General features: G+C 38.9%; 1 protein-coding gene and 1 long non-coding RNA gene across 9 annotated transcripts in view; one reads left to right on the forward strand and one right to left on the reverse strand.

Annotated features, from left to right (window-relative positions):
* CLTC (clathrin heavy chain) overlaps positions 1-24,247 on the reverse strand; it is a 68,057-nt gene extending 43,810 nt beyond the window's left edge. For all 8 annotated transcript variants that reach the window (XM_081585033.1, XM_081585031.1, XM_081585032.1 and 5 more), the window contains exons 1-4: positions 24,000-24,247; positions 3,645-3,852; positions 741-1,009; positions 64-225 (exon numbers count right to left, since the gene is read on the reverse strand). In XM_081585033.1, the coding sequence (XP_081441159.1) occupies positions 64-225; positions 741-1,009; positions 3,645-3,852; positions 24,000-24,041 (681 nt within the window). In that variant the 5' untranslated portion in view covers positions 24,042-24,247. The remainder of the gene's footprint in view (positions 1-63; positions 226-740; positions 1,010-3,644; positions 3,853-23,999) is intronic.
* LOC145543472 (uncharacterized) lies at positions 12,276-15,709 on the forward strand. The gene is made up of 2 exons (XR_014080727.1): positions 12,276-12,656; positions 15,023-15,709. It is a non-coding gene; the product is annotated as an uncharacterized LOC145543472 (long non-coding RNA).
* Positions 24,248-25,166: the final 919 nt, after the last annotated feature.

Below are 25,166 nucleotides of genomic sequence, written 5' to 3' on the forward strand. Positions count from 1 at the left end.
TAATTAGTAACAGAAACACAAAAGGCAAATTCTCATTAAAACAATTTCCAAAGGCACACTTACCTTCCCTCCCGCTTGACCCCGTACTGCAAAACAAAACAACGTTGACTCTTCTGCATTGCCTTCCATCTTAAACTGTGCAAAGCTAGCCGCGTGTCCTTCAATGGGCTGAGACACTTTCCTATCTACGGAATATAACTGCATAGCTCCTACCACACGATTTTGCTACAAAAGATCAAGCAGAATAAAGTTTGGGGTCCCAACGACCAGTAACTTCCAGATACAATAATTAGTGAAATAATTAGAACACTTTATCATCTTTAGAAGGATTTACAATTTCTTTTCTCTCAATGTAGATTTGGTACTTAATTTAAAATTTAGTTGCACACATTCTCTTATTAAAGCTTAACATGCATGTTTAAAATGTGCCTCACATACAACCATCTCTTTACACTTTTTTTAAAAAAGAAAGATAGAGGAGTACTCATTCTGCAGTAAATATCTACGATAAATTCCAAATCACTCAAACTCATTCCCTCAACCCACTGAGAAGACCTAAAAACATCACGCTAAGAGTACTCCAAACTGTATGACAGTATAAGGGCATTAAACCAGCAACTTTTATCTCTTTTAAAAAAAATGGGGGGGTCAGACTGGCAAAGAAGATTAAATTTCAAAATAAACTACATTTCAGGCACATAAATTCTCTAGACCTTTATTAAAAACTAGAAAAATGTTACCTGTGCAGATATGCCAGTCAGAAGCAACCACTTTTGCTTTGCATCGGTTCGATAATTGATAATCTGGCACCCTGCGAGGCTAGAGTGGCGATCAAACATTTTCACCGGCTGCGACTCTCCTTCCATACTCCAATGATAAACTGCATTATCCGTAACAAGAGCAACCGTATTCAAAGAGATCCATTTCCAGAAGGTGACATCATCAGTCATGGTATGGGCCTTCATTTTACTTTTCATTTCAATGTTAAATATCTGGAGAGTTTTCCCAGCTAAAAACAAAAGTAAGAATTATGAATCACTAAGAAAGCAAAGCTCAGGATAAATTAGTATCTAGCTAGATCAGACTATCTCTGCAGCAAAATCAGTAACTTCCAAACAAAATGGTTCTAGCGTGAGACTAATAACATCTACAGAAGTCACACTGACAGAGCTGCAACCACTGAAGAGAGCTGAGACTGAACAATCTACACCTCAGTGTGAAGCAAAAACTATCACCTCTAATAAACACATTTTACACAGATAGTATGACTTCCAAAGAGTTCTAAATCCCAACTAAAAATGAACAGCTCCCTTAATGATGAAAAACAAGTTGTAACCTTCATACTTAATTAAGAATGCTTACCCATAAACTTACTGGTTGGTACACAGAAAAAAACAAATCTGATTCAAGCATATGGGGAAAACGTCTACTTTTTAAAAGGCAGCCATCCCCCATTCAAATATATCTTGTGGAAACTTCTTTGGAAGAGGATCTACTTCAACTCTACCTTGTACCACTAACACATGAGAGAAGTGCATGCTACACTGTATTGGTTTAAGATACAAAGGGAAGGTAGAGGTGCTACAGGAAAGGAGAGGGAGACAAAGGAGGATGGTTTTAGATGTTAATATACTAGAGGTAAAAACAAAATTCAAGCTTCAACCAGTTAAAACAGCAAACATTTAGTAAAAGAGGATGAAATTTTCTCTGAATGTTAAGAGTTCACCGAGTCAGATGCAAAGGTTTATACTTATAATTTGAGACCCATCACAATCCAAAAAGTGATATAGTTTAAGTTAATAGAGATCAAAGCCCACAGCTAACACTAGGCTGTCTAATTCATAGTAGTCCTTAGAGACTAAGGAAAACTCCATTCCTGAGGCTCAGAGAATCTGCCTCCTGAAGAACAAAAATTATAAGCTAGTAAGGGAGTGGGGGTGGAGAGAGGGATGGGACAGGACACAAAACATACAGCTTTGTACCACAACCCTCCTTAATTACTACATGGGTAAAAACTTCTTCCATAAAATGAAGAATGTTATCCCCATCCCACACAATACATAAACCACAACCAGACTTGAACAATTGTGAGAGTTATGGTCCTGTTTATAAAAAGAAACCAAGGGATTTGAAACTGGATTCAGCAGGAAGCCGTATTTGGGAATGACTTAACTTTCCTTTGTTTCTTCCCCAACCTCTTGTTAATTACATGTGTTATTCTTTATGTGAAAGAGGTCAGAGCATATGTACATGGGGTGTTTTGGGGAGGAGGGCAAGGGTTGATAGCTTAACTGTGTAGTGTATTGTATTGTATGGGGCTCTGAAAACTTTTTCAATTTATTCTTTTTATAGAACAGGACAATAACTAATACAATCTAATTTAAGAAAACTCACCATCTGCACACATAAGAAAGCATTAAGAAATGTGATAAAATAACAATAACATTAAAAATAGAAAAGAATTAGGAGAAAATTAAAATGATGGCCTTTTAATAGAGGGATGAGAGCTGTTAAGAAGTTGAATTTAAATTCTTTATGGAGGCTGAAGGGAGGTTACTACCTTAAATACATACTGCAAATAACAGACCACTGCCACAAAACAAGTATTCCAGGTAAAATCTGGACCATCTTTCCCAGAGATGAGATCAGCTTCTATCTTGGAGATGTAACAGTGACTTATTTGAATATGCTTTCCACTCCACCCCTCACCCAACCAATTTAACTTCCAAACAGTGTTACTACTAAACACAAAATATAAATCATGTGGAAAAAACAAGTCTATTCAAATACTTCAGCACCTGGAACAAGTCACCCACAAATTTACTAAGAAATTACTAAGAATCTGAACACTTCCTCCTACCTCCAAGAAGAAAAGCAACAAACCAAGAAACAGACAATTAAATGTCTCTTTCAGGTTCAGATAGTTTGTCACCTAGCCCTCTGAAGAGTCTGCTTTAAACAGTCAATTCTACTCTGAGTCTAAAGTTCAAAGGAAAAAAATTAACATAAGACTCCCAGAAAGTATGAGGGTCTCTGAACTGTTTGGACTGACAGGTTGTAGAGTTAGTTCCCTACTATGACAATTAAAAAGTTAGTCTGAATAAACCAACACCATTGATTCCAAAAAGTTAATACCCACCTATATACACACACACTTTTAAAAAATTAGTATAAGTTCAAGCCAGTTTCAGAATTTGATAATTTAAATGTAACACAAACCTGACGTATAAAAAAGACACAGCATGAAGAGCAAGTTTATCACCATAACAAAATTCTGCAATGTTTAGGTGCTAATATTAGTAAAGTATATTTTACTCCAGAAAACAAATCACTAATTTCTCGTGTCTTCTGTAAATGGGGTTATGTTTTCAATATAATCTTACCACACCATAGGCATAAAGCTTAAATACATTTAATCTAAATCTTAAAATTTTCCAAGTATATTTATGAGTAAAAAGTAAGACAGCTCACAGAATTATGCCAAGTAAAAGTCATGAAAATAGTTAAAAAATCAAACACAGTAACAGGTTTAACTTTGCAGATCTATTTAACCAAACTTAATATATCAAAAAAAGATTCTAATTACTGTATCTGAATAAATTCCTATAGGAGAAGTTTTAAGAAAAAGCACAATCTTTTTATACCTTTTAGTGCAATTACTTTGCTGGCTGGATTCATGATGGCGCTGTCTGCTGAAATTGGTCTTCGAATTGGATTACTTGGGTCATTCATATCAATAATTACCACCTGGGCCTGCTCTCCTACTTTCTCTCTAATGCAGATGAATTTGTCTGACTCCATAGTCAAGGTACTGAAGCCAATGTTTGCTGGGTTTATACCCAGGTTCTGGAGCTGAAGGAAGAAAAAACAAAAAATATTAATAAATCATGCTACAAAGTGAATTAGAAAGATTTGATATTCATGTGTTGTCATCATTACAAATCCTCACTTAACCATTACTACTTCAAGGTCAACACTGACAACTCCATTACACCGATTCAAATGAGGCAATTAATATAATGTACCTTCTCTCTTCCAACAAGTATGGCATTCAATTGTTTTGTTATAATCCTGCAGCTGTAACTTGAGAGGTATAACCATCCAGTTACAACTAACAGGCAGAACAGACAGATATAAAGGGAAGAGCTACATCTGAGAGGTGACCTTTATGGGTTAAGGAACCTGAGGTAATCAATGTTTCTTGGTTTGGGATCTCTGAACTATTGGATCTGTCCTCTCTAATCCCCTTTAGCATTTAGTAGTTACTTGATCATATGTACTGGACTTCAGTACTTATTGATATATTATAGCATAAAATGAGAGATTTAAAAATTTCACAGGGTTCTTGGTCTAAAGGAACTTGGATTAGCCAGAGCAGACAAGTAAGTTACAATACTTTGCAAAAAGTGCCAAAACAAAGATATGTAAGAGAGATCCAGTCAAAGGAAGCCTATAGGCAAGGGAGTGAATGTGTTCAACAGAAGTAGACTAGAGAACACACCACAGAAGGATGAGCACATATTAAGGCCTAGAGAGAGAAAAGTGTGGTCTGCTGCGGCTTCCCTGGTGGCCCACTGGTTAAGAATCTGCCTTTCAATGTAGGGGACGCTGGTTGGAGAACTAAGATCCCACATGCTGTGGGGCAACTAAGCCCATGTGCTGCTACGAAGACCCAAAATAGCTAAATAAATAATTTTTTTAAAAAAGTGTGGTCTGCTAAGGGAATTCTAAGTGCTCTTGTAACACTGGGAATAGAAGCTATGTATGAAAGGCTTTTGGAGAATTAAGATTACAAACATAAGTATGGTCTAGATGGGTAAGCTAAATGTACCCCAGTAAGAATCCTGAATTGATCCTAAAGGAAGCTACTTAAGGATTTTAACAAGGAAAATAATGGAATCAGATTTGCTTTGTGTACGCAGAAGCTATTAACTTGCTAAGCAAATATACAAGATCAAAAGATGACACGTCTTTGAAAACTAGTTAAATATATAAGTGAGAACAAGAGAAGGAGATTTCTACCAGAATGGGTCATTTCTCTAGGTGACTAAATGTAGTATAATAGACCACCACTCAAAGGCTATCTGAAGGCTTGCTTAGCTTTGACCAGCCTGAGGGTTTTATTTTTTTCCTCCAACAGGTAACAAATTCACATGGAACAAAATACAAACAAAAATTTAAAAGCACGGGAAAGGAAAAATCACTGTCACTACTCTCTTCTGGACCGGCTGAGCCAAGGTAACTGCGCATGCATGCTCAGTCACTCAGTCCTGTCCAACTCTGTGTGACCCTATGGACTGCAGCCCACCAGGATCCTCCTCTGTCCATGGAATTTTCTAGGCAAGATACTGGAGTGGGGTGCCATTTCCTATTCCAGGGGATCTTCCTGACCCAGGGATTGAACCCATGTCTCTTTCATTGGCAGGTGGATTCTTTACTGCTGAGCCACCTGGGAAGCCCTAAAGGTAACTGCATTGTACATAAATTATTTTGTCAAACTCTTCTGCTAATAGAGCTTAACTATAACCAGTCCAGGATCTCAAAAGAATACAACGTAAGATTAGGAGACTACATTGTACTTTCACTTCCCTCTTACACCTCAATGACTGCAGGTACAATGATATAGTTACAGTAACTTTGTCACTGAATACCAGGGTAAGTAACCAAGCAATTGTCTAACTATTAACACAAACATGGTAGTAAAGTGGAAGATTAACTAGTTGTACAAGCTCAAGTATATGCTGTAGTGCAAGGCAAGTATACAAGCTGTGAGATATGTAACTTATAAGTGAGTTTAGTTACAACAAAACTTTATGAATTGTCAATTTTCATTTCTTCCTAACTTTAACTTTTAGTGACATTCAGTTTCAGAACTAATGGAGGAAGATAAAGAAGTGGTCCTCAACAACCCATGAAGGGAACTTGTGGGGGGTTAAGGGAAGCCTTGTGCAAACCAGGCTGTCTAATTTCATAAGAGGTGGATACATCTGTATTTCTGAGTAGACCAGTCCTCAGGCTCAAGTTTAATTGAGAGTTACCTTTCCAATAATTAAAAGAATATTTCAGTAGATCCCAGAGCTCCCAGAACCGTATACATAAAAGCAACAAGTTATCTTCCAAACTACTCTTTAAAAGAATTACAGGCTTCTAAGTTACTACCAAGCATTCACCAAAGGCAATTTTGAGTCTCAGCTGTCACGGCTTAAATCCTACAGTGTTTGAGAAAGTAAAAATAAACAGTGCTAGTCAAATAGTAAAATTAAAACAAGGATGCAAACCACAAACTCACTAAACTAAATGATTCTAAGAGATTCCTTTTTATCCCTCCATATAAGAGGTAGGTAGAAGACAACTGTAAGAGAAGAAAACACTATGAGATAATAAAGGAGAGGGAAAATGGTAAGTCAATAAACATGTGTTTTTTATTCTTTACCAGATCTCCAGATAAATGCAGCAAGAAATGTCTTCAAAAGCCAGCAGAGATCTTCAGCCTCAGAGCTGTTTTATTTGCACAAAAAGCAAAGATTTGGTGCAAAGTGGGGGCAGTTCCTGATACTTCTCCTCTATCTATGTAGTACTTTTACTTTTTTTTTTCTCATTAAACACATTCTACCAAGAAGCTGTGTATATATATTTTTTAACCTTCTCTATCAAGAATGTACTCTATATGAAAGATTTACACTTTATTAAAAAAAAGAAATTAAATAAGAAGTAGGTGGCAAATCCTCACCAATCTACACATTTAAACATTTTAAGAAGCATACTTAAGTAACGCCCATTTACACAATAGAGAACTGCTCCTTCCTAAAAAGCCTCTCCCAGTTGTTAGGATAAGTGACCTATTCCAAACAGTTAACAGAAAGGTAACTTTTTCTCCCTCCTCTTCAAATAAGGTCAGTAAGAATTTTTCCTTACTGCTGATACTTCTCAGTGAGAATGCCCAGAACACCCACCAATTCTTCCCATATTTTCCAAGGGTATATTAAAAAGGAAAACATCCCAAAACAATTCTGGCTTAGATGCCCTCTCAAAATGGGGTCACATAAAAGGGTTATCATACTAGATATCTGTGTCTAATAATATTTGTATAGATTAAAACTTTAAAATACAACGAAGGGAATTCCTGGCGGTCCAGTGGCTAGGGCTCCACACTTCCACTAGTGCAAGCCCAGGTTTGATCCCTAGTCAGGGAACTAGGGTCCTTCAAGCTGTACAGTGCAGACAAAAAAACAAAACCCAAAACTCTACAGTGTTTTTAAACAGGTTTCATTTTCAAAACAGCAAATACTAGCCATAAAATATTCTAGTCAGTTATAAAGGTCTAATGGTATATGAGCTATATACCACAGAAACTGAATCACAGATTGTGGAACAAACCATTAATAAATTCAGAGAACATATTAGGCATCTCCATACTTGCAGCTGTTTTCAGCTGCAGCTGTTTCACAGTAATACTCAAACTCTGTCCACATTTTTTATCCTCTCAATTGGCAAAATACTGCTACTTTTGAAGTTGTTTGTTGTTCAGTCGCTAAGCTGTGTTGGACTCTTTGTGACCCCATGCCAGGCTTCCCTTCTGTCCTTCACTATCTCCTGGAGTTTGCTCAAACCCCTACCCATTGAGTCAGTGATGCCATCCAACCATCATGTCATCTGTCAGCCCCTTCTCCTTCTGCCCTGAATCTTTCCCAGCATCAGGGTCTTTTCCAATGAGTCAGCTCTTCCCAGCAGGTGGCTTAACTCTATTGGAGCCTCAGCTTCAGTCCTTCCAGTGCACATTCAGGGTTGATTTCCTTTAGGACTGACTGGTTTGGTCCCCTTGGTGTCCAAGGGACTCTCAACTGTTGAAGTTGGGAATATTCTATTTTGAGATATACTTGCAAGTTTCTATAATAAAGTATCTTTTTTAAACTTCAAATTATAACTATTATTTATAAAATAAGAATATGGAGTCAATACCCTTCAGTCCAAGAAAATGGATTGCTTTCTTTTTGAATAGTTGTGACATGCATATGACAAAGAATTCATTCTACACAAAAGGGTATAACTACTATTAAAAGTCATTCACTCCATGTTTCCAGTAATACCTATCTCCCGCCAGCAATTAGGGATACTTTTCCATCTTAAACATCCTATGCACAGATGAAAAAACATATATATTTCCAGTTTCCCTTAAAAAGAAACAACACTAGTCTCCCTTAAAAAAAAAACAAAAAAACTAAAGGCACATGCACAAAAGCACACAACTATCAATTGCTCCCTTTTAAAGAAAGTCACCCAAACTTTGCAATTTGTTTAGTTTCCAGGCTAGATTCTGCATACTAGTCTGTGAGTGGCACTACTGTAAGACTTGATACTTAAATCTAGTTCAGATTCTAAAAAATAAGTAGTCATCCATCCCTGGTTACCCACTGGGGATTGGTTCCAGGTGCCCTGGCAGATATCAAAAATCCACAGATGCTGGTTAAGCCCTTTATATGTATGGGAAACCACAGACACGGAGAGGAGGGTTGACTGTAAATAGATTCACTGTTAATCAGCACACCCAAAACTCTGGAGTGCCCTGGAATTATATTTTACAAATGACAAAGAATTGTTTCCTTTTCCCCTCTCCCCTCAATTTGGATTAACACGCCAAGGGAAAAAAAAGACACCGCATTCTTAGTTTTGTAGTGAGAAACAGTATTTCAGATTCCCCACAATCCAGAGAACACAGAAGGTTCTTCATTCAAATAGACAATTACTGTACAAATGTATAACTCTGATTATAAACTACAAATGTCATCCTGAATCAGTTCTGTGGATTCATCATAAGAGCCAAAATGTCTGGGTTTAGCCCTAGTTTTGCCACATACATGACCAAAGGTAAATCGGTTATCTCTGCATATCTACCATTTCTTCACGTGAAACATCCACAATTGTGAGGATTTAATTGAAGTGCTTTCAGAACATAGTAAAGCCTCAATAGATACTACTACTACTACATATAACACATGAGTACTCTGGCTAGCTCAAGATTAGCTTTTTTTGAATTTGCCTTTTATCTGCTTAGTTCAGCTGTGCTAGAAGCTGGCCAAAACTCTGGGTGTGAATTTCTCTGAACTATTGATGAAAAAGATTACCAGTCTCTCTATGCTTAACTTAGTAGACACTGCATGTTTGTTTTTTCTTTTGAGAAAAGGAAATTACTCTTCAAAATTTCCAATTCTTTAATTTACCCAACTAAAAGTCAGGTAGAGACCAGAATCTTCACAAAATCACATAACATGGAATCATGTAACATATCCATGCCAAGTAACCCCATTTTATTTCAATTCTTATTTTTAGGGGCACCATGGAACAACAGTACTGCTGAGGCTTTCTAGCAAACTTAGCAAATATGTCTCCTAAACCTTTGTTTAAGGAGCAAGCCAGGAAAGCTAATGCAAACAGAAGGCATAAGGTCAGGAGCAATAATTCTCTTTACCCTAGAGCTCGAGGCTAAGAAACGGGTGGTGGAGTGGAAGCAGGAACAGTCTCCCTTAGTGCGCCAAAGAGTCGAAGCTGTCTGCTTCAGAGAGACACGCACACACTGCCCCCAGCCCCCGATACATTCCCAAAACCAAAAGTTCCCAATTTTCTCTCATTGGCCCATGTCCCACAATTTCAGATCCATTTACCCAACTAAACCATAGCTCCTCACATAAAAAAACATTCTTAAAGAATGAAAGTCTCTGCCATTTCTGCCTCTCAATAGTTCTAAAGGCTGAAATATTCTTAAACAAAAGGACAACAGTCCTTTACTAATAGTATATGGCTAATTACTTTTCAGGATAATTACAGATTAAACGATTAATGAAACCCAGGATTCTGCACTAATATAAATAAAAAAGGAGAAGTTGATCCTTGCAGAAGAAAGCTAACTTAAAATTGGTAAAAGACTGATGGAATTCTTTAAAAGGTAATATTTTGCGATCAACACAATAATTGATTCAGACAAAAATCACCAACGCATACAAAAACAGATGAAATTTTGAGGAACAACAAGTATTTGCAATGTCTCAAAATACCTCCCTATACAACACTTATTACAAAGGGAAAAGGAGATTTATAGTGAAGAAAACTATAGACCCAACCCTCATCAAAGGGTTGTGATAAAAGTTAACGTAACTAGCAATGAGTCAAAATGATAGCACATGCTTCCCAATGTGAAGCATTACAAAGAACACATCACTCCTGTAGTATTCTTGCCAAAAGTATACAACCTGAATTCAATCATGAAGACACATCAGATAAATGCAAACTGAGGAACACGCCACACACAAAAAATGACCTACATTATTTTAAAAAGAAACAGGACAACTCAATGCAATTCATGATCCTGAATTTTCTTACAAAGAACATAACTGGAACAACTGATGAAATCTGAATTGAGCCTGAGACAACAGTAATCTGTCCAATTCTTCACCTCAATCACTGCACTATGGCTGTATAAGACCATTTTGTTTTTCTTATTAAACACATACTAGTGTATGTAACGGAGAAGGCAATGGCACCCCACTCCAGTACTCTTGCCTGGAAAATCCCATGGATGGAGACGCCTGGTAGGCTACAGTCCGTGGGGTCACTAAGAGTCGGACACGACTGACCGACTTCACTTTCACTTTTCCCATTCATGCACTGAAGAAGGAAATGGCAACCCACTCCAGTATTCTTGCCTGGAGAATCCCAGGGACGGCGGAGCCTGGTGGGCTGCCGTCTATGGGGTCCCACAGAGTCGGATGCGACTAAAGCAACTTAGCAGCAGCAGCAGCAGTGTATGTAATGGCAGAGGCATCATATCAGCAAACCACTTTCAAATAGTTCAGTAAAAAAATATACTGAGAGAGGATAAATCAAACGTAGCAAAAAAGAAAATTAAGAACTGACAAATCTGGGTAAAGCGTGCAAAGAATCTTTGTACCCTTCTTCAACTTTTCTGTAAATCTCAAACTCTGTAAGAATTAGAATGTTTCTTACTAGAGTCATAACTGAAGGCAACATATAGATCTTGCCTGGATCCTGCTTTGAACGAACCAAATTAACATTTAGGGACAATCAGGGAAATCTGAATATGGACTGGTTTACAGAACATCGAGGAATTGTTAACTATTAGAATGTTATAATGATACTGTGATTATAAAAAGCTTATTTTCTAAAGATGCATGCATACTGGAATATTTATGAAACATTATAATAGTCTAACTTTTTAAAAATGCTTAATTGAAACAAATACAGCAAAATAGCATTAAAAATCTAGATGACTGGGTATATGCTCTTACCAGTATTATGAAAATGTGCAAACTTATTATTTTTTGATGTTTTAAAAAAGGGATGAATCTCTGTTCTTATAGGTTACAGAACTTGAAAATTAAATTGAAACTATAAGGATTAGACTTTATTGGACAGTTTACCTGTAGGGCAGGAAGGAAGAATACAACTTCAAAAGGCAGAGATGAAAATCGAACCATTCATCTGGTTTGATTTTGCTCTGTAAAGGAGCTGAATAACATCTGCCCAATCAGAACTGAGAGGTTTGCTACACTGTCCAATATTGTCACATGCAGCCTTTACTTGTGCTTAGTAAATAAAATTTAAAATTCAGTTTCTAAGTCACACTGATCTCATTTCAAGTACTCAACAGCCACACGTGACTACGTTAGTGGAAAGCACAGAATGTAGAATATTTCTATTACTGCACAGTTCTACTGGAGAGCACTGTTTTCCGAAGTTTTTCTCACGAGTCCAACATGGAAAAAGGGAGATCTTCTTTTAAATTAAACTCTGGCAAAATATAAAGGACAGCTGGCAAAAAGACACACTCACCTTAGATAAGGATTTCAGACAAGACAAGGAAAAGCAGAAAAAAATGACAACTTTCAGGTTTCAGAGCCCAGGTAGCTGCAGGAGGCTTAAGGGAAAAAAGTCTACAAAGTTCAATGCTACTACAAGTCCAAGGAAGACCCCCCCTCACTCTGGGTGCTTCTTTCAAGAAAGCACTAAACATTCAAATAGCTAAGGCCCAGCTTAAAAGGGACTGAGAAAGTGCAGATATAATAAGATGTAATTTCTTCAGAGAACAGGGGAAAAGAAAAGCCCATCTTTGTGCCTGATAAACTACCACTGCCTCAATTTCTAGGATGCTCATCAATGTCATGAAGCTTCTGGGGAAAGAGTACAACTGTAAGATGAATCTTCAATTTTAAAAATGTTGACTCTGAAAGAGACTGTATTAAAATCAAAGAAATGTGGTCAAATTTTTTTTTTTTAACTTCAGCAATATTAGATTCAGAAATCTAAGTTAAATGCTCATCAGTTTTTAACATTTTAAGCTTTGATTTTCCGGTCTTGGTTTTGAAACTATACTTGATTTAACTGTCCATGTGGCAAAAAGAAGAGAAAGTGTCTATCTCTGTATGAGGGGGGAGCAAGGTATGATTAGGTGCTGCATAAAAGGTTTAAGCAATTTAACAAATGGCAAGCTCTTAGAGCTTCTCTGGTGGCTCAGACGGTAAAGAATCCACCTGCAACATGGGAGACCTGGGTTTGATCCCTGGGTTGGGAAGATCTCCTGAAGTGAGTCATGGCAACCCATCCAGTATTCTTGCCTGGAGAATCCCCATGGACAGAGGAGCCTGGTGGGCTACAGTCTATGGGGTCACAAAAAGTTAGACACAACTGAGAGACTAAGCACACAAGCTCTTAGAATAGCATGGGGGCACGTAAGAATTTGTTTTAGAGATTTCTATCCTTTTACAGTTATTTAACTCTGGGACCATGGTATCATGACAAACTATTCTACAACAGACTGGCTCTGATGTCATGCTACTAACATTACATAGCGAGGGCCAATGTGGGAATTGCTTTTTTTCAAAATTCTTGTTACTAAAGAAAGCTTGGAAAACCTTCACGTATCAAGGAAATCAGGAAACCCATTGGTGGTGAGTCAGCATCTATTAGAATACATTAGTGATCAAACTATGAAAACGTTGTTAAAGGAACCAAATGGACTATGTCTATATTTAATCCACTAGTATACGTGTATTAAAAAGGGTAGAAAATTCTGCCATAAGACAATTCAACCAACTAAAACCAGACTACTTTTTCAATGTCCAATTCTTTGACTAGCTAAAAATGACACTCTCCATCAGCACAACGTCTGTCTAAGCAACCAATCACAATTGTGTCTGTGCCTACAAGTATCATACAATTTAAAGAATAACAAATTTGCTTTGAGTCTACTAATTTCAACCAGCACTTCCTACATCTGATCAGATCGGAACATTCACTGCAAACAGGCTTCTTTGTAAGCACACCCGGGGAGTCTGCTTCCTAATGAATGACTGTAAGCTCAGAACACAACTCATTTACTAGCTGAGTCAGCTGAAGATCAAAATATATTAAATTTTGTGTTTATGACAGCATTATTATGGATTATGTTTCACAATTAGTGCTTGGCTTTCTACTTTCCGGTTCCTTCCTCATTGTTTCGTCCTAATAGTTAAAGTGTAAAGGAAGCATGTAGATACTGTATTTCCGACAAGGCAGTTTTTGCGCCTGCTCTCTGTATAGTTCTACTTCAGTTACATTTTCTGTAAATGAATCATGCATCTTTTGGGGGAGGGGGAGGTGCACCATGTGGCTTGCAGGATCCTAGTTCCCCCACCAAGGATGGAACCCTCACGCCCTGCAGTGGAAGTGCAGTCTTAACCACTGGACAGAGAAGGAAGTCCCTGAATCTTGTATCTTGATAAAGACTTAGTAAGTCTTTATTTACTTTACTGCTACAGAGTAAAGAAGTCAACAATTTTAGTCCTGTTGATACTTGGATGTCACCCAATACTGATATTTTTAAGTACTTGAAGATCTGGTTAACTTCCTACCCAAGGATTTCACTCAGCATGACTTCCTTGAAAAGTTCCAAACATCCTCTACCTTCACCAGCATTAATCACAGTGAAGAAAATGCTGACAGTAGTAACTGCTGAGCTTTTCCAGGAAACTAGCACAACGTCAAAAACTGCAATTGCTGTTTTCTATAGGAAATCTTAAAAATGCTGAAAATGCAGCATTCCTCTAGTTCTTTCATCAACAGTACAGCACCCACTGTTTTCTATGTACTTCACACATTTTAAGCAACAAATAAAAATGCCTTTCTGGACTCCATACTTAACATATACATTTGTTTCTACTCCATGTAAATCTCTGAAGCAATCATTCTCAGGAGAATTTTTTTTTTTTAACTCTGGTCACTCACTCCAAACTGTTTAAGTGATACTTTCAGGAAGGAACCGTCGTCACAGACAGGAACAGTAAGACTACTAGCTTTGGTAAACTATCAGGAGATTCAAAGAATTTTTCCTACTTGTAGCCAGCTAGTTGGAAAATTTCAAACCTTATATGTGACTCATTGTTTAAACTAGTAATCTAATAATTTGATGAAATATCACATATTAATTCTAACCAAGCTGCAGGGAAATACAGGGAAGTTTTTATACTCCACATCTTGCAGATAGATGTGACTCCCTAAGGTTTTGCCCTTTCCTGTATAAATGCCATTTAGCTGGCACAAAACAACCGAATGCTACCACAGCTATGACTGGTTCTAGGTGGTGGTTACAGGTAGTATCTCAGAAGAAATGGAAATGCAATCTAAAGCAGGACACAGTTTAATGAAGGGCAGAACTACAAAGAATGGGAGGGAACACACAGAAATAAAAACACCAAATAGGGTATTCATTTTCCCAAGCAGACTATTCCCTGGTCATCCAAAAAAGCTTTTGATAACTGTTGGAGAGAATGTGGAAATACTAGAACTCTCATACATAGCTGATGGGGATGTAAAATGGTGTAGCCACTGTGAAAAAGTTGGGTGGTCCCTCAAAAAGTTAAAATACAGAGTTATCACAGTGTTACAGTGTTAGTCACTCAGTCATGCCTGACTCTTTCTGACCCCATGGACTGTAGCCCGCCAGGCTCCTCTGTCCATGGAATTCTTCAGGCAGGAATACTGCAGTGGATTACCATTTCCTTCTCCAGGGGATCTTTCTGACTCAGGGATCAAACCCGGGTCTCCCACACTGCAGAGTGCAGAGTTATTATATGACCCAACAATTCCACTCCTCAGTATATATTCAAAAGAACTAAATATAGGTATTCAAACAAAAACTTGTACATTAATGTTCACAGCAGCACTCTTCACAACAGTCAACAGGTAGAAAGAACACATGTTCAACAGTTGATGAAAGGAAAAATAAAATGTGGTATGTCCATTCAAAGGAGTATTATTCAGCCATAAAAGAATGAAGTACTTATATTAATACAGACCACATGGCTAAACCTCAAACCTTATGCTGAGCGAAGGAGGTTAGACACAAAAGATCTGTATGATTCCATTTATAGATAAATTCAGAGACAAAGCATATTAGTGGTTTTGGGAGATGGGAGGAAGGAGACAGCTTAATGGATATGAGTTTCCTTTCGGTTTAATGAAATGCTTTGGAACTAGATATAGGTGATAGCTGCAAAATATTGTGAACGTACTAAATACCACTATATTGTTCATTTTAAAATGGTTAACTTTAATTTTAGATGTGCTTAATATATAATTCAACTAGTCATTTGACCTAAATTTATAGACATTTAAAAGTATAAAGTAACTTGGAAATGACTTTGTACTCTTCACATTTCAGAAACCATTTTAAACTCTTCAAATGCATGTTTCACATCAGAGTCTTCATTAGCAGTGGAAAGTCATCTCCATTCCATCACAGTGCTTTTAAAAAATTCATTATGCTGCAATCATGGGAAATTTATAACATGCCTCTAATTTCTTTTTATGTATTAGGAGTTGTTTTACACTTGTTTTTGGATTATAATCTCCAGAAACATCTCCCTAATGGACTGGTTTTCAAGCAGTATTTAAAATGTTTGCTTACAACATCAGTTTTGTGAGGCAATACACAGAAGAATAATTATTAGGTGTTACCTCTTACCAATGCAGCTGATTTCAAGTCCATGGTAGCCTTCACTGAATGGTGTTGTAGTATTCAATTCAAACAGAAGCAACTGTGAAAAGACTCAGTAATATGGGTACTTGGCAAGACTGTTTACATAAGGAAACTCCAGAGGAATATTTTATGGTTTAAAAAAGAAACCTGCCATAGATTTGCACAACTCAGTAGGAGAGAATGTAAAGTATTATAGAGAAGTGGGAAAGAGATGGATTTTGTAAACCATCTTCTGCCTACAAGTTGTCTTCCCTAATTATTAATCTTTCAAATAATGAGTCAGTTTGTCAAGCTGAGCATATGTGGATAGTCTTTTGCTTTCCTCTGTCCACTATAGTGGTTTTAAAGCCCTCTTTCTCAGTTGAGCAGCTGGTGAGAAATAGATGAAAGCAACTCTCAATCCAATTCTCATTTTTCATTTCCCATGATTCCAAGGGTCATTAAAAACTGCAACTCCCAGGACTTCCAAGTCTTCCTTCCTTATTTCAGAAATGGACTGGATGAGGAAAACAAGGAACAGGGGGAGAGTCTGGTGTAACTCTAAGAGCTTGGCTTCAATAACTCACTAAATGGGCATTTTTTTTCCCTCTCGCATAGCACATATGTTCAATTCTACTGGATAAAGAGCCCCTCCAGCATAAGGGCTAAGGACGAATATTTGAGTATCTGTATGGGCTAAGTATCATGATATAAATACAAACACATACTATAGTCTAACTTTACAACTGCCAAAAAGTATTGTTTTATTTATTTAATAAATGAGGAAGTTGAGGTAAGCTAAGAAGATAGAGCTTGGATTAAACATCTGAGACATTTTCCACAACAGTATATTGCATAATTAAAAAATTTTAACATGACAAAATGGTTTCAATGGACCCAGTTCCTACTCTTTCAAAAGTAGGCCTTAAAATCTGATGCTTCAGGGGAGTTCCCTGGCAGTCCAGTGGTTAAGACCCAAGCTTCCACTGCAGGAGGCACAGGTTTGATCCCTGGTTCTGTTCAGTCGCTCAGTCGTGTCCGACTTCCTGTGTGGCGACCCCGTGGACTGCAGCATGCCAGGCTTCCCTGTCTATCACCAACTCTCAGAGTTTACTCAAATTCACGTCCATTAAGTCGGTGATGCCATCCAACCATCTCATCCTCTGTCGTCTCCTTCTCTTATGCCTTCAATCTTTGCCAGCATCAGGGTCTTTTTCAATGAGTCAGTTCTTCACATCAGGTGGCCAAAGTATTGGAGTTTCAGCTTCAGCATCAGTCCTTCCAATGAATATTCAGGACTGATTTTCTTTAAGATGGACTGGTTGGATCTCCTTGCAGTCCCAGGGACTCTCAAGAGTCTTCTCCAACACCACAATTTAAAAGTATCAATTCTTCGGGGCTCAGCTTTCTTTATGGGTAGGGGAACTAAAGATCCCACATGCTTCAAGGCACGGCCATAAGTAAATAAATAATAAAATCTGCTGTACTTCAGAACTTAAAGAAAAGACCGTATTTACCCAATGATTCAGAACAGGAAGTATTAATATTACTGGCAGTTCTGCCTCCAAAGCCCAATCCTACAAATCTCTAACCCCTTTCCCATCTATGGTTATGCTATTCAAACTGAACAAACATGTTCTACTCCCACTTTCCCCCTCCCTCCACCCCAAGCACAACAGTCTTCCTTGAGTTCCATTCTAGTTTTACACTAGAATAAACACAAAAACATGAATAATGTAGTAAAGCAGAAGTTTTCTGCTTTCACAAGTGGCTTCAGACTGGAACATATTCACTCTCCAGTCATTAAGGAAAGAAAGAGAAATTTGAGAAGTTCAGTCTTATGAAAGGGATATAGATAATTCTTGGATATTACAAGTTAACCTGATCCCAATCATTCTGCACAACTTTTTACCAGGAACCTGGATAAAGCCCTTTAAAAACCTCAGCTAAATAACTGTTTAAAGGCACAGAAAATCAGATGTTGGTTCACCTGGCCCCTACTTTTCTCATAATATAAAAACTACTGACCTAAAAACCTACTAGTAGAATGTATACAAAGACCACCAGAGCACATATACAAAGTATACAGATCAGTCACCAAGTGAGGCAACATGCCACAATCAAAGAGCAAATATTAAAGTCTAACCTCCCACTCACTAGCTGTGTGCGACTCTATAGGTTAATTGCTATGAACTTCTATTTTCCCCATCTGCAAAATAAGGCTAACCCTACCTACCTGAAGGGATGTTCTTGCTAATCAAATGAGATCATGAATGTAAAATATTTAGCAGAGTTCTTGACACACAGTAGGTGTTCAAATAACTATAATGGTCAATTTTTGATCTGGGAGATTTCAGGACAATTAAGATTTGATGAATAGTTACTCCCTCTAAAACAGGATAAACCAACTTAAATTATGTCTTTTATAACACAAAAGAAGGGACAAAAATCTAAGTCTGACAGATGGGTTTTGCATAATACATTCAGATCCAGGCCTCCTGCCACCCCCTTGAGTTAAGAGCATTAGCCTCAGGCACTTGGCCAAGAAGGGTGGGAAAAAAAAAATGACATCTAGAGCTGTAAACGTTGCTATGGCTTACAATTTGATTTTATGAAGTAGCTTAAGCACAGCTACGTAAATAAATTTTTAAAAATAGCCTCTTTCTAATATGAAGGACTAAGATCTCATTTCCTATCTAAGTGAACACACATTTCTGCACTATCATTTTATATAAGGACAAATAAACAACACTGACAAAGGCCTAACTGGCATTCCAGGTGGGCATTTTATCAGATGTAGTTTATTAGGAGTCTCATCTATCTGACCAAGGGACACTAATTAAAGATGTACCAATGGCACATGTGAGCACTCATGGGATATAACAAATGATTAATGTACAAATTTCTTTCTTTTGGGTAGTTTCAGAGCAAAATCAATTAAATCCTGTACCGTATCAAACATTCAGTAACAACCTTGGTTACAATTACATGTGGATGCCTCTGAGGACTCGTCAATGCAAGCTGCAGTCAGTTTTGTTCACCACTTTGTTCTTAGTGTAACATAATTGTTGATATACAGTAAATATTCACATTTCAGGTTGAGTACCAAATATTAATAAACCATAAAAATCTAGGTCTTAAATCTACAAATATGTGTCACTGGCTGAGAGGTATCTGAATAAAATATACTGAACAAAAATTATATAGCTAACAATTAATACCCTTCAAGTGATATACCAAGTACTTTCACATACATGATAGACAGATCTTCACAATAACTCTGTGAGGTAGTACACCTATTTTACAGAGAAAAAGGAGCAAGAGGCGAGTCTTAACCTGCCTTCTCTAATACTCCAGCCATATTCCACAAGCCACATGCAGTTCTGAGCACCTGAAAATGTGGTCATTGTGACTGAATTTATTTTCAATATTAAGTTAATTAAAATTAAACAGTAACAGGTAATCAAGTCAATTATGGCAAACTTATGTTTGGAACAACCTATATATGCAAACCTGATTTTCCAACTATAACTTTATGAATGCTGAGATATGCTCTAAGTATAAAACACCTATCAGATTTTGAAAATTCAGTACCCCCAAAAAAGGAATATAAAATATCTCACCTGAAAGATTTATACTGATTACACATTGATATAATAACATTTGGGGTCCACTGAGTTAAAACATTAAAATTAATTTTACCTGTTTTTTACTTTTAATAGGCCACTGGAAAATCAGATATGGCTTGTATTTTTCTATTGGATGGCACTAATCTCAACACCCTCCAAATCCCTGCTCTGTCTACTATACCACATCATTAACCACACGTTAAACCAGTTGAGAAGTCACTTCTTAGAGCAAAGTCCAACAGAAAAAAAAAAAAAAAGCACATCAGGATACTGCATAACTTCTCATCTTAAGGCCAATCATTGTTTTTCTTTGAAATATTTAGTGTCAGAAGACCTAGATTTAAATTGCACTCTGCAGTGTTCCTTTGGGCACTAGTTTGAGTCTCACTTTCTCCAGCTGTTTAATATTAATATTAAACAGCTGTTAATATTTTCACTTAAGATATTAAGTGAAGACTTGGAAGCACCCGCTACATTCATAGGACACAACAGACTCTCCCAAGTACTGCTCCTTCCATTCACTAGTCATTGTCCATCATCACCACTTTTCAAAAGAGACAGTATCCAACCAACACTCTGTATTAAAAGCGTTAGCTAACACAGTGTCCTGGAGAAGGCACTGGTGACCCACTCCAGTACTCTTGCCTGGAAAATCCCATAGATAGAGGAGCCTGGTGGGCTGCCGTCTATGGGGTCGCACAGAGTCGGACACGACTGAAGCAACTTAGCAGCAGCAGCAACACAGTGTCCTAGGGACTTCCCTGGGAGTCTAGTAGTTAAGACTTCGCCTTCCAATGCAGGGGACATGGGTTCAATCCCTGGCCCAGGAACCAAGATCCCACATGCTGCAGGGCAACTAATCCCACATTCTACAACAAAGACCTGACACAGTCAAGTAAATAAATATTTTTAAATGTTCTACACATATAAATATGGGTGACCAAATAAATCTTCACTCTTACAAAGCATACCAGTATTGCCTGCAATTGTGCAGTACAATGTCCTCGTTAATAGCTTCATGTAGCTAATGACATTTACACTAACTGAAAAGAAGTAAAAGTAAAAATTTAGTCCCTCAGTCATAATAGTAACATTTCAAGTGCTCAATATGCCTTTGTAGCTAGTATAAACTTTCATTATGGAAGAAAGTTCTATTGGAAAGTAGCTCTCAAAAAGTTAAAGCCACATAATAACAGTGACAGGAAAACATCTTGTTAAATATAATTCAAATATTATAAGTTAAGGTTCTTGAAATCATGTACTTCACTCCACACCAAAATGAAAATGACTGTGATTCTACACACACACACACACACAGCATTTTATGTCTTAACTTATTTCCTAAACAGAGTGAAAAGCACATTCCCTAGAATTAGCCACACCCCTTTAAAGGCTGAGTAAATTGACCATTAGGAAAATACTGAAAAACCTGATACATCTTAAACTTGGAAGCTATTCCTAGAATAGACTGCTACATAATTCCAGGTAGTATGACTGTTCCAGGTGGTAGAGTTAAGCATATAACATATTCCAGTAATACTCAGCACTGCTTTCTCTTTGCAAATCAAAATAACCATTATCAAGAACCCCCACCACTGAATTCACAACACATTCCATGCCTGCATTTATGGATCAAAGGGAAAAGAACAGGGCTGGGAGATTTTTAATTCAGACCCAAAGAACTGGGAATACAGCAGAATGTGTCAATCAGCATAAAGATACTAAATGAGCTAAGAAATGATAACTGCAGGCAATTCTATACACAGCCTAGGATTTTTTTCAGAACCTGCAATTCTAACAAAATCTTGTTCAAATAGGCACTCATCTGTTCACTGCTATCGGCCTAAACATCTTAGAAAAGAAAAAAAAAAAACTTCATAACTTAAAATATTAATGTTCATTTAATGTAGTTCTAAACCCTTGATGACAGACCCTTTGGTTGGTCCAAGTAGTTAGATGGTATAAAAATAAATTCATTTCAAGTTCATCCTTTGAAGCTTTCAAAGGTTAATGCTACACTCAAGTTCCTCAATTCTCGTTCCCAATTATTATCAAGTGTTTCAGAAAGTTTTTGCTACTTAGCAAACTGGCAGGGGCTCAGAGGTCAAAGACCTAACACGCCAATTAAAATAATCCTTATTAATTGTTATAAAGGGAAGGAATAAAAATGAAAATTCAGGAATTATATTATTCTAAAAGAAGCTGGTGATTGGGGCTCTGAACAATTAATCATTTTCAGCTAGAGTATACAGTCACCATAGCAAGCTTAAACTTAGGCATGGGATGTATATACTACTCCAGAAATTGAAAGACTGAATTCTTTAAGTATATTTGCATAGCTACTTTACAATCAACTCTTCAAAGTATTTGAGAAGGAGATGGCTTCACTCAAGTATTTGCAAAAACTATGAACCACTTAGAAAGGAGACCCATATTAAATGTGTCTTCATTAGTGACAAGGTTGGAGTCCAACCTTTGGAATTATTCAATAATCTTGTTTCTTCATTAATAGAAATGCTCAAACTACCACTAGTCAAGAAACAAGATTTACTAGTGGGATATGCCTCTGTTTTGTAAAGCAAACAGCAACTGTTAACTGCTTTTCTTGTGTATGATTTTACATACTTTTGTCTGCAGGAAGATTATATTCCAGAAGCAGTTCAGTGTGAGGACAAGGCTGTGTTTTCCCTTCATACTCAAAAACATTATTTTCCTAACCCTTCACATTCAACAGTAGTAATCACAGCAATAAAAATTTGGATGAACATGAACAAAAATTTCTGGGTCCATTCTGTCAATGTTTTTTTTTTAACCTTTTGTCAAATAGTGTTCTATTGCATCGGATGAGTTATCTGAAAACCAAAAATAACTGAATAAAAGTACATTACTTAACTCATTTTTTGAGTAAAGATTACTCATTATATTTTAAGACAAAGGAAAAGTCTTGCTGATGCAAGCAAAGGTGAGAACCTGTAAAAAACGAAATTATGTTGACAGCCAGAATATTAAACCTAATAGCAAGAAGCCTTTATATACGTTATAACAATGGCAGAAAGTAAATAGCATTCCATGGTAAAGTGTCTAGTAGGTCACTAGTATTAGTGTCATGTCAAACCACTGCCATCTCTTATCATTACGAACTAGTCCTTCAAATGATTGAGGGGAGGCAGGACTCTTTAAGGAGGTGACTGGAAAGAAAACATACTTTATGAATAAATTTATTTCAGCCAAAGTAAAACAAGAACTGGTGAACCAGGAAAATCAGCTCAAAAGACTCCTTAATTCAGTCAAGTCCTCCAATGATCACCTGCCTGGGCCCGCCATGGGCAAGCTGCCAGATAAGACAGTCTGTTGCCTACAGGATACTGCACCATGGGGAAGAACTCTAGAACCTACTAAAGGCAGCCAATTACAGACCAAATAACCCTGCATATCTCAGGGCAAGTGTGCTGTATCCCCAGGGTTCATTCAATTCCTTGCAATCCTGAGGGAGGTACTCACGCCAAGCCAACTACCTGCTAACCTCCGGCAGACCTCACGATAACCTCTGGACACCTCCTTTCTCTTTTCTAGAACCAAAGAGGGGATAAAAGCTGCACCATTCGCAGAGAAATCAAGAAAGTGAAAAAAGGCGAGTCCCCCTAGGAACCCTGACCTCCCCCCAATGCACTCTGAAATTGACACCACCCTGACAAATACATTCCCCCATTCTATCCTCCTCCTCTTCCTTCAGTGACCTTCCCTGTTCCTACTACCCCGGGCAAGGCAAGAGAGGAGCTGCTGTCGTTCCCCCACCCCCGGGGAAGGTGCCTTTCCCTCAGAGAGGCGCAGAGGGAGGAAGAAAAAAAGCTTGCTCCTCCCCAACCCACCCGCGCCACAACTCCTAGGTGCAGGCACCACGGGGGGAAAGGGGAGAGAGAGAGAGAGCAATGAGAAGTGACAGCCCTGCGCTGGATTGGGAGAAGAGAATCCCTGCTCCAGAAGAAACGCGGGAGATCACCACTACCGCACAACTACCCCCGTCCCCGGCTCCACGAACCCAAATGAATGAACTGAATAAAACTGGGGGGTGGAAGGGTTTATCTTGCGCAGTCCTTGCCATCCAGGAAGCGAAGACAGAGAGGCCTTCAAACCCCAGCGTGGCCTCGCTCCCCTATAGATCTCGACTCGCCTCCTTGCCACCCAAGCCCCACATCAATCATTTAACCCTTTAAGCTTTCCGAGATGGTGCCCCGTCCTCCGTCTACCTCAGGAACCGATACCCACCCCCTCCGATTCTACTTTTTGGCTTGGACTCAGACTCCCGCTTCTTCCTTCCGACCTCCCTCTTCTCCACAGCCCTCACGAGCCCCGGCCCACCGCACCTGAAGATGCTCCTGAAAACGAATTGGCAGAATCTGGGCCATGGCGCTGTCGGGGGGTATGGTCTCCTCCTGTCACTGGGGCTGCGGGGCAGTGGCTGCCCGGGCTCTCCAAGGAGGGGAGGAGAAGGGGGAGGGGGGAGGCTGGGCTCAGCAGGAGAGTCTCCGGGGACGCAGGAAACTGGCAGGCGGACGAAAGAGCTCAGGTCGGGGGCGGAGGCTCCAGGGTCCGGGAGAGCCGCAATGGCGGAACCGGGCGCAGCGCAGACTCCGGAAACGGCTGAGCCCTGCGGAGGGATCCCAGCAACAGAACTCCGCCCCAGTCACTTCACCCCCCCCTCCGCCTTATGTACCCCTCCACGGAGTGCCGCGGTGCCGCGGAGCGCAGGAATTCGGGGCGCAGTGCGCCGGGAGACTCGCTGACGGCTGCGATACGACAATAAATAGAGGCATCGAAGGGACTACTTTTTTTGCCTCATCACTTTCCCCAGCCGCCTGCTTTTCCCTCCCCCTCCACCACCTTTTTTTGCATTTTGCCACATCATGCGACTAGGGGCGACCAACGTCATTTCCGTGGGCGCTTTAGGTCCCACCCACGTACTTCCGGGCGCACGTGACGCTGGTCGGGAAAGGTCGGCTGGTCGCTGCCAGAATGCAGAGCGAGTTCTGGGGAAGTGCGGCGTCTCCTGGGAATGAGGTGGCTATTGGGCCGCCTTGAGGAATGGCGGTGCTGCTGCCTTCCCCTGTGCGCCCTGTCTGTTTAAATCGAGTCCCTTACGAAGAGGACGTGGCATGGGCAGATGGGCCCAGCCTCCCGCCCTCTCCGTGACTCAGGGAAACGGCCTCCCTGCAGAGCCCTCTTGGCAGTAGGCTGCTGCCCTCCTCCCCCGCCTGGTTCCGTGTGGTGGGTGGGTAGGTGGGTGGGTGGTGGTTACATCCTGAGGAGGGGGCATTGAAATGGGGTTTAAAATCCTCTCTGCCCGTCTGACGGTTGGAGAAGCTGATGCTTGGATTCTAGCAGAGCTAATAGTCTCTTCGGATGTTAAACAATTGACTCAAAGGGCGGTGACGGTCATTGATGAGGTATCTCAAATAGGCCTTGTGATGGCCTTTCTTAACGTTTCTGCGGACATTTTGGCAGACGTGTTTATGAGTGTAGCCAAGTAATTT

Source organism: Giraffa tippelskirchi, chromosome 3 (assembly GCF_054371585.1).
Source record: "Giraffa tippelskirchi isolate mGirTip1 chromosome 3, T2T-mGirTip1v1.2.pri, whole genome shotgun sequence".
NCBI classification, from domain to species: domain Eukaryota; kingdom Metazoa; phylum Chordata; class Mammalia; order Artiodactyla; family Giraffidae; genus Giraffa; species Giraffa tippelskirchi.